This window comes from Chenopodium quinoa, unplaced genomic scaffold (assembly GCF_001683475.1).
Source record: "Chenopodium quinoa cultivar QQ74 unplaced genomic scaffold, ASM168347v1, whole genome shotgun sequence".
Lineage (NCBI taxonomy): Eukaryota > Viridiplantae > Streptophyta > Magnoliopsida > Caryophyllales > Amaranthaceae > Chenopodium > Chenopodium quinoa.
The window spans coordinates 1,869,866-1,880,131 of record NW_018743066.1 but is presented as its reverse complement, the minus strand read 5'-3'; the positions used below and the strand labels follow the sequence as shown (position 1 = coordinate 1,880,131).

Genomic DNA, 10,266 nt, shown 5'->3' with positions numbered 1-10,266 from the left:
AAAGGAACAAAGAACAACTTACTATAAATTGATCAAATTAACGGTAAAAGACATGTAGGAATTACCAAGAAAATGTTGAAGCTTGAAACTCTGCGATATGATGATCAAATTTATAAACTCAACCGCTACAAATTTTGTCAATCAAATGAAAATAGAAGAATTAGGGTTTTCAAATATTTCTAAAAATTGGGGGAAAATAGCAATTGAAAATATGGGAGATGAATAATTTCTGCTTTTCGAAATAGTTCACATTATTTGGATCTAATTACCCAACTAACTTCAATTTTTTAAGCTACTCTAAACAGAAATCCAACAATACACATCCATAAACACGATTCAATCTAATTGCACAAATAAACAAAACCCAAAATTCAAATTCACCAAACTAAACATGTGTAATGGATTAAACATAAACAAGAAAGATACCGGAAACTAAAGGCCTTGGAGGAGCGTGAAACTCACTTGATGCTGCTGTTTAAAAGGTCCTAAAGAGCGGAAAATGTCACTTTACTTGTCACTTCAGTTTCAATTCAAGTTCTCCATCTTCCCTTAATCTGTTTATATACAAAGTTAAAATAATCGGAAAAAACAGTCAATAAAACAGCAAAAATATCATATTTCAGCAAATAAACAAAAACTCCATCATAAATCAGTTAAAAAAAAACCAGAGGGATACCATTAGGACCAAGATAAGAGTGAGTAATGTCGCAAAGCTTTTCACAAGCTTCAATAGTTCGATAATCTTCCAAAAAGCTTATCCGGCCTAGAGAGATGGCATTTGAGATTGATTAAACAGTATAAAAAATAGAAATTTATAAAATGATTAAACTCATCTTTTGCTTGGTCAAATTCTCACTCTACTCGCCCTCTCACCACCAATTTAATAAACATATTGCCCACCTACTTCTTTCTCTTAACTCCCCATGGATAAATCATCATAACCAATTGAACAGGGAGAGCATGAAAATTATCGTATTAACAAAAGATAATCAAAGAACATCACCGAGATTCTGATACTAAGCAGAAAATCAAAACATACAACAAGCAAATATTCAACATTTCTACATTATGCAAGTTGAATGAACTAATAATCAAACACCCATTCACTTCTTTCTTTAAATTAGCCATTAATAAGTCATTTCGAAGGTATAACCAACCAAGAAAATTGGAAACGCAGAATTCAATTGAGAGAAATCATCAAAGAACAATAACAAGATTATATTAACAATATTTAAGCAGAACAAAATTTGATTAAAATAGATCAAGTTAAAGAAAATCATACTGAATAACTCGTTCCAGAATCTTCAACTTGATTAAAATTAGATGATGATTTGGGTCTTTGAAGTGTAATCTTCTCAAATTTGGATTCAGAAACCACAAACAAAAAGTGAATATCTATCAACCTCAATGAAAGCAACTAATGACCAACACATAAAACTCTAAAACTTAGCCGTCTACATTCAAACAAAGATACAATTGATACAATAACATATAACAAAACAGGGATATATCATGAACTGACACAAGTTATCATTGAACTAACTGTTCATCCAAGATTTTTAAGCATTCAAATTCTTAAAAATTCATAAACTACTGTTTCCTTGTAATCAATTAACTGAGTCCAAGTCATGAAAAGTAACCAATTATTTCATTTCATCCTAAGCATAGCATAACACAAGCTATGATACCTTTTGGTGGTTGGATCTAATTTATACATGATCGTAATTCACAATAATAATAAGTACTTTAGTTAGCTCATAATAAACACAAAAACCTCAATAGCTCAAAGACTGAGACCCCGACTTCATCATCGCTGCTTTGTTGGTTTTATCACCAAAATTTCGATTAAATGTCAAACCCACAAATCATCAACTTACATAAATGTAAACATTAAAACCCACAATAATTCTCCCAACAATTCATGAAATAATTGTCTAATAAATTGTTAAAATAAGCCAGCTTTCCCGACTTGACTAACTAAAACTTGCTCAATTAATACAATAATTAAGCAATAAAAACTGTTCCTTAAAAGAAAAACACCAGTTTACCTAAATACACCCATTTGTAGAGAGAGAAAGCGAGGTGAGAGAAATGATTAGCCAAATCAGCCCATACATTTTTCTAATCAATTCAAGCAAAACAACACTACTAACAATAAAAATTAAAGCTGATAGAATTCGAATGAAAAAGAACCAGTAGATCAGAAAATACCTCTTTCTTGATGAGCTTACTGAAGAATTTCTCAGTTTGACGAACAAGTTCTAGAATCTTCAATATCGTGCTCGTGCCATGGCAATTTAGAATCTTCAAAGTCTGGTTTTAATCAGTGTTCAGTGTGCAGGGGAAGGAGAAAGAGCTTAATCAGTGAAAAATACGATAATTCGCGAAAAAAACATGAATTAATTGGAAGAGAAGTTACCCCGTATCTATTTAATTTAAAAAGCAATTAAAAAAATCCTAGAAGACAGTTTTTCAAAAAATCAGAACCTGCCAAGGACACCATTAACTCAAGCTTGCGTCCAATGACTTGAAGATCCAGATTACCGACTATTAGCTTATCTTCTTGATTTCCTTCATAACTAAAGGTCTTGGAGAAGCGTGAAACTCGCTTGATGCTGCTGTTTAAAAGGTCCTAAAGAGCAGAAAATGTCACTTTACTTATCACTTCAGTTTCAATTCAAGTTCTCCATCTTCCCTGTTAATCTGTTCATATACAAAATTAAAATAATTGGGAAAACAGTCAATAAAACAGCAAAAATATCAAATTTCAGCAAATAAACAAAAACTCCATCATAAATCAGTTTTAAAAACAGAGGGATACCATTAGGACCAAGATAAGAGTGAGTAATGTCGCAAATCTTTTCACAAGCTTTAATAGTTCGATATTCTTCCAGAAAGCTTATCCGACCTAGAGAGATGGCATTTGAGATTGATTAAACATTATAAAAAATGATTGAAATTCATAAAATGATTAAACTCAGCTTTACATATATCAATGGAATTCTTGTTGTAGTGTCTGATGACACGGTGAACAGTTTCAGGGACAAACTCAAGCACCAGAGTAAAATAGAGCTCATCTTTCCCAGTTGTGGAAAAGAAACAATGCTTCAAAGAGGTAACATTTGGATGACCCAAAAGGCACATTATTTGCAACTCACCGTATCTCATCCTGAAGGACTTTCTTTATAGCCACAATTTCACCCGATTCCAAGCACCTTGCCTAGACATCCCAACATTAGTAAATTAGTAGTGTTATATAGGGTGGCTTCAAGTCTAAAATAATGTTGCTTATTTGCTTTTGCAAACAAAAGATGAAAGCTTTAAATTAGTTATTGCCAAGTTTACCCGAAACACTACTCCAAAGGATCCTTGTCCGACAATCCATCCAACCATGTAACTCACTGTTTGAAAACACAAGGGCATAATTTACATAAGAGCACATATTTTACAACAGAATTACTACAATGTATTTAAGGCAATCCCATATTACCTACTATTTACTTTTGTCCAATTTAAATGTTTATGCTATTTACTAGATGAAAATGGTCCCTTGGCAATCGTTAGTCATAAATAAGATCAACCACAATCAAAGACGAAGAACACATATTAAGGTTAGCACAAAAATTGATCACAAGAAACTAGGAAGATGACTAGAATTCTAGAAGAGTTATGACTCATGGGTATAAAAAATAAATAAATAAAAATAAAAATCTATAATCCTATATTATATGAGTTGACACGGATTAAAGGACTTGACTAAGACTAGCTTGACAAGAATAAATAAATAAATAAATAAATAAAGAAAGAAAGTTGACGCTAAAAAGTCACCTAAACTGAAGAGGCTGTAGTATATCGATTACAACTTTTGATCTGTGACTCCGATTTGGGAGAAACCAACTCTAAATCAAAGATAAAACTCGGGGCTACGGATCCATAGGTGGCACGACACGTAACTCGTTCTAGAACTCCGGGTATGAACAAAACAAGTTAACTCTTATGCAGTATACGAGAATAAAAAACCGGGTGACTCAAAAATAAAAATAAAAATCTATGGCTCGACTCTAATAATAAAAAAAGGGGGTTTGATAAGAGAAAAAAAATTATTAAAAAAAGGTCAATAAAAAAAATTCACACATAAGCATATAGTCACGCATGATGCAATGAAGTTCGCAACCTAAAGTCAAGTTCTATGTTCGACTATGGTCAAACTTTTGGGTGTCAAAGGGTACCATGGTTAAGAGTTTGGATGCGTTAGCAAGGCATCCTCCTTTGAGGGTGTATGCCAACGGGCGGCTCCACGAGTTCGTGATGAAATCGAACTCGACTCCATGGTTTGGGTGGATTTAAAAACTCGGATGAACCCTTATTGCCATGACCGTTTTCGGGTTGATATAGCATAAATCCCCGGGCTAGCCACATACGTAGAACACGTATTATTGTGGCAAAATAGGTAACCTAAAAAAAAATCATATGCATATGTGACAATGCCAATTAAATCGCAGGAATACAATTCAAGAATCTTTCAAGTCTCATCCACTCATCTTAATTAAATACCGATCACTCAAATCGATAAATAACCAAGAATCCTCCCCAGTGGAGTCGCCAAATTGTAGGCGTCGTTTGAAGTGCGCCTACGTTAAAGCATGTGTAAATATGCTTGGCACTCATAGGAAGTGGGAATTGACATATACGATAAGGGACACGATTAGGGACAAGGAAAGTAGGGAGCCGCCAACAAGTTTTTAAGGAACTTGTAAACCGTTTACGGATCATAAAAGGCAACCACGATAAATGGACAACGAAGGCAACAACGATTGACTCGTGAAGGTTACACCCCATTCATAATCTATGAGATTACTAACTCAATATGGTTCGGAACTACGAAAGGAGGATCGGGGATGATGGTACGAAGTGAGTCATGGAGTCACATTCGCCCGTATTGGCCTCTACTCGATTCTTATAGTGAAAAGTGATTCCTGCGATCTCAAAGGGATACAAACAAAATATTCAGTTTGCTTCAAACTATTATTAGGCTTAATTGGTTTAATATTAATGCAACATATAATTCTAAAATATTGTGATCACTTGATTAAATAACAAGATTAAAAAGGATCCTAAATCGGTTGTCCAAATTATCTTATTAGGCGTGATTTTCAATTACATATTCCCTTTAACATGCAATATGGTGATCATAAAAAAATATAATAGAATAAACATTAATATTGGAAGCAATTTAACAATAAATTGTTAGTCAAATAAAATAATAATGATAACCCTAATCATGATACTAGCAATAAGAATAAAAATAAGAGTAATTAAGTGATTAATTACTCACATTCCGCGTTTCCTTGAATTGCTATATCATGAATAAACTGTTAGTAACTTCAATAAAAATATAAATCAAATAGAAATTAAATTAAATTAAAAGTAGAGTTGATTTGGTTCAAACCCTCAGTTAATTCTACCTTTTCACGCCTTGGTTTAAGGACGGAACCTCGGGTCAAGTATGGACTCCTTGAAGTGCTTAAGGGAAGTGTTATGAAAGAATACGGAGGCTAGTGTTTAGGCTAAAGAGGGAGAAGAGAATAAACTTGTGATCAAGATTGTTGATCATTGGAAAATGGGTGATATGACCTCTATTTATAGGGAAAAAAAAAGAGTCGAAGAATCAAGAAAAGATCGAGTTCGAATCGGATTAAAACTTTTGCGATAGACAACAGTTTTTGCGGTTTTTGTTTTTATCATATCTTTTGATCCAGAAATCGGAATAAGAAGAATAAGATATCGTTGGAAAGCTCTTGAAGTCTATTTTCTAACCCAATTAAAATCAGAATAAAATATTTTGTAGAACAAAATATATAGCCGAAATAGTGAGACGGTGTCATTTTTGGATAGAGTTTAATATCTTATTCATATCTTTTCCGTTATAGCTCGGAATTGATATTATAATATATTATTGGAAAGATAATTTCAAGGGCTATCCAACCATATAAAATTTGGATAAAAACTATGAGGCACAAAAATAATATCTGTATATCTTTGAACGTCTTTCAATTCGGATAGAAGTAGGATTTTCAAAAAGTAAAGTTTTATTCAATTTCAAACTCTTTAATCTTATCTTTTCAAAACGGATAATTAAGATCTTTTAGAAACTTATAGAAGCTTATAATTAATCCTAATTGTTTTAGGAATTGAATTAAATCATTTGGACCCTCCACATGATCATTGGGTCGTAGGTAAGGTGGGCTTAGGTTCGGTTTGAGCTCGGCTTAATATTTTGGCCATAACTTATTCGTTATAACTCGGATTTGGGCTTATAATATATCGTTGGAAAGCTCTTTTAAGGACCCATCCAACTATTCAATCATTTGACCCACATTATAGACCAAAATAAACTGAACTAAATGTTTTTATAAAAAGGACACGAAATGAATGATTTAAAAGGACACGAAAAAAATTATTTTGGATTTAAAGGCACGAAAAGTGGAAAATAAGTTATGGTTTGGGGAAATGGGCAAGAAGTTGGGTTGGTTTATGAAATGGAAATATGGGTTTAAGCACTCCAAGAATAAATACTCAACCCGACCAATAATGGCGGTGAAAGGTGTTCATCATCGGGTTTGGTTTTGGGGAGACATTTTTAGGTGTCTACAATGCCAAATCACTATTCATAAGGATTTTGAGCAAAAAAAAAATAGGCATGAATTAAGGGCATAACCGGTACTTTACTGTTCATAAGCAAAAGTAAAAAAAATGCAACCTTAAACCTTTAATTTGGCTTTTAAGGGTTATGGATTATGGATTATATTGTCAATCATTAAATTTGTGATGTAAGGTTAAACCGAAAGAGATACCAGATATGACTAGTTATGACACGCGCATTGCGCGCGTTAGCTACCCTAGTATTTGGGAAAAGAAAGTGTAAATTTAAACTAATACTCCATATTTCGTACTTTTTAAAACATGTTTACTTTAAACCCTTAAAAGGTCTGCGCTATGGCCGCTATCCCATAATTGGACAATCATATAAAGACTCAACCTATTTATTTATTATTATTAGACGTATCTATCCCTTTTATAACTGTGAGAGCCCTGACAGGTCATAACTAGAGGTGTCAAAAGCACACCCGACTCAATCGATCCGAAAAATATCCGATTCAGATTTGGACTCGCGTGGACATAACAATTTAGTACTCCCTCCGTTTTTAAATACTTTCCATTTCTCCATGCGCGGAGTTTTAGGAGAAATTGGAGAAAGTAATAAAATATGGAGGTAGTGGGGTTGGTAGAAGAATACAAAATTGTAAAAGCAAAAGTAGTGGAGGAGAGAGAATGTGATATTAATAAAATATAATATTTGTTGGGTCACTAGGTGAGAGAAATAAATTAAATATTGTAAAAGCTTACTAAATGAGAAAATAGAACAAATATTTAAAAGCGGCCGAAAAAGAAAAGTGGAGCAAGTATTTAAAAACGGAGGGAGTATGATTTAAGTTTAAAAATTTACTCAACTCGACCCGACCATATCAAACCCGATCTGAATTGACACCCGTAGTCATAAGGGTTCCGTAGTATTGCTCTCTCTCAGATTAGTGAGATATCCATTGAAGCGCACTCAACGTTCTCCATTGAAGCGAAGTTGGCGTTCTCCGTTGAAACTAGTTCTTGTATCCCCCATTGAAGCAGCTTCTGAGGTAAGTTGTTTGTATTTGTTATCATCATATCAAATATCTCTAAAATTATGAGATCGATAATTGAATCAAATATCCCTATGCCCTATAATTATGAATAAAATTTGGTTGCTAATGAATAAAACTATGAATTCAGAGCTCTTTCCCTCCTGCCCTGCCTCAGGGACGGGCCTGCTTGAAATTCATATTCAAATTCATGGTCATGTTGTTATATACATATGTATATATTAATCGTATAATGCATTTAATTAATCATTAGAATTATTATGAATCAATCAATCGTAGGATGTTGGCGATATTAGATTAATAATCGATTTTGCTTTCAAAAAAAGAGAAAAGATTAATAATCGATTCCATTCATGTTGCTGGCTTGGCTTGGCTGTTATATGAATTCAATTTCCATGATCAATTTCAATTCAAATTCGTGTTGTGCCCAAAAATTGATGGTCTGGTTGTTATATTTGTGTTATTTATTAATTAATAATTAGAATAAAGCTTGATAAAAGATACTATCTTTTGTTGTTTTCAGGGATTGAGTTCAATATTTCTGGAATTCACTGCCCTAAACCCTAGTATAAATTCGGATTCGGATATGGATATGCCGTTAAATCCGTGTACTACTAGTATCTTACATGACAATACTGATAGTAAAAGGCTACTACGAGTAGTTGATAGGTTGAGCAATATACCTGATGAAGTGTTGATTCGGATAATGTCTTTGCTTCCGACTAAGGATGTTGCTGCTACTTGTGTCTTGTCTAAGAAACTGATGCGCGTCTTGTGTTTGATCACCACCCTCGACATAGACGATTCACCTATATCTCACTGTGTGCATTTTCCCAATAAAATCCACAAGTTTCCCTCTTTTGTGACCTTTGTCAATAATGTTCTCCAAGCACACCGATCTCAATATCTCACCAGGTTTAGTCTTGGAGTGGGTTCAGACATGCTCCGCAGATATATTTATAGGTGTACGAAGCATTGTTTACCTGATGTAAAACCCGTGCTCATTTGTTCGTGGATCTCTCTCCCCTTAACCTGTTGTGGCCTTAAGGAGCTCGACCTTTGCATTCACGTGAGAGAACCAGATGACGGTCATCCGTTGCCCCCAGAGATATTCACTTGTCAAACATTGGAGGTGTTGAAGCTTGATGTCAATCTCCCTGTTGATCGAGTTTCCACCACTTTTCATCTTCCACTATTGAAACTGCTCCACCTCCGCGTGTCTCATATATATGGGGATGGTAGCTTTGTGTCAAGCCTGGTTTCTTCTTGCCCCTTACTTGAAGACCTCATGGTGGAAGCATTGCTGGACCATGTCCAATCTATTATTATCTCTTCACCTTCTCTTCGGATTTTTTTGTTAAAAATATATACTGTTGAGTGTGATAACACTGACTTTTTGTGTCTTGATACTCCTAATTTGGAGTATCTTCATTACAATTCTAATTTAGCAGTACAGCAATCTATTACAAACATGGATCGTTTGATTCAAGCAAGCATTAATATTTGTGACTTGATAAGGAGTGCACATTCATATCAGGATTGCCGTCAACAAATACTAGGCATCATGAGGTGCTTGACCAATGTTGACAATTTGAAATTGCTCGGGTCGTGCTTAAAGGTTGGTTGGTGTCAATTTCTTATTCTATTGGTAAATAAACTAATTGACTGCTTAATTAGCTTGTTAATATAAAATATTTGGCTGCAGCCTTTCAACGTTGATGGGTTGAAGGATCAACTGCCCATGTTTCGCAATCTGAAATATTTAGAGCTGGGTAATAGAGGATACAACTGTTGGGAAAGGGTGCTGGAAGCATTTCTTATCTGTTCCCCCGTCTTAGAAACGCTTGTTTTTCCAGAGGTGATTCTGTGCTTTTTACTCTGATCTATTAATTCCTACTCTTATGTGATCTGATGTACTTAGGCAATGGTGTAACAATATTATCATTACTGTCACGTACTTTGCAGTTACTTATAGAACGTGCTGCAGAGCAGAGGGTGCATTTGGAACAACAGTTTTGCAAGAGAGGTCTAGCAATCGTTCCTCCGTGCTGCAAGTTTCATCTCAGAAGAATCGTGATTAAGAATTTCTATGGGAATGAACGAGAAATTGGTTTGATCCAGTTTCTGCTGAAACATGCATTAGTTTTGGAGGAATTGCTCATATCTCAATTCGAGGGCCTTTATCCACATTTTCCAATTGTAGATAAGGTGGAACTCCAAAGGACATTACAGAATTTACCAAGGGCCTCACTCACCTGCTCAATTCAAGTATTGTGATCTGATCATCATCATGCTCTCCAACATTAAACTTCTTAATTATATCGTCAACTTGTTATTTATCTTAATTATGTCCTTCCATAAAACTTCTTTATCTTCAGTTTCTGTTAATTTCTGGTTTTATTTCTAAAGTTTTTATTTTGGATCGGATTAATAAGTGTGTTTCTCTTCCCTTAGTTTTCTTGTGTGTGTAGTTTCAAGTCAGATGACGAGAGGACCCCTGCGTATTCTATTGTTGATGAGACATTTCCTCCTTTGCTTTTTTTTTTTTTTTTTTTTTTTTTAACAATAA

At 34.2% G+C, this 10,266-nt stretch overlaps 1 protein-coding gene and 1 long non-coding RNA gene across 3 annotated transcripts; one reads left to right on the top strand and one right to left on the bottom strand.

Annotated features, from left to right (window-relative positions):
- Positions 1-194: 194 nt before the first annotated feature.
- On the bottom strand, positions 195-3,150 carry LOC110731341. Of its 2 annotated transcripts, XR_002513283.1 has the most exons (7): positions 2,988-3,150; positions 2,822-2,908; positions 2,488-2,703; positions 2,212-2,313; positions 1,283-1,351; positions 677-763; positions 195-554 (listed from the first exon to the last, which is right to left on the bottom strand). It is a non-coding gene; the product is annotated as an uncharacterized LOC110731341 (long non-coding RNA). The 2 variants fall into 2 exon arrangements; XR_002513284.1 differs by lacking the exon at positions 1,283-1,351.
- A 4,388-nt stretch (positions 3,151-7,538) lies between these two features.
- Positions 7,539-10,258, top strand: LOC110731336 (F-box/LRR-repeat protein At4g14103-like). The gene is made up of 4 exons (XM_021911186.1): positions 7,539-7,694; positions 8,221-9,315; positions 9,403-9,555; positions 9,663-10,258. The coding sequence occupies exons 2-4, from the start codon at positions 8,284-8,286 to the stop codon at positions 9,972-9,974; spliced, it is 1,497 nt and encodes a 498-aa protein (XP_021766878.1). The 5' UTR covers positions 7,539-7,694; positions 8,221-8,283; the 3' UTR covers positions 9,975-10,258.
- The last annotated feature ends 8 nt before the right edge of the window (positions 10,259-10,266 follow it).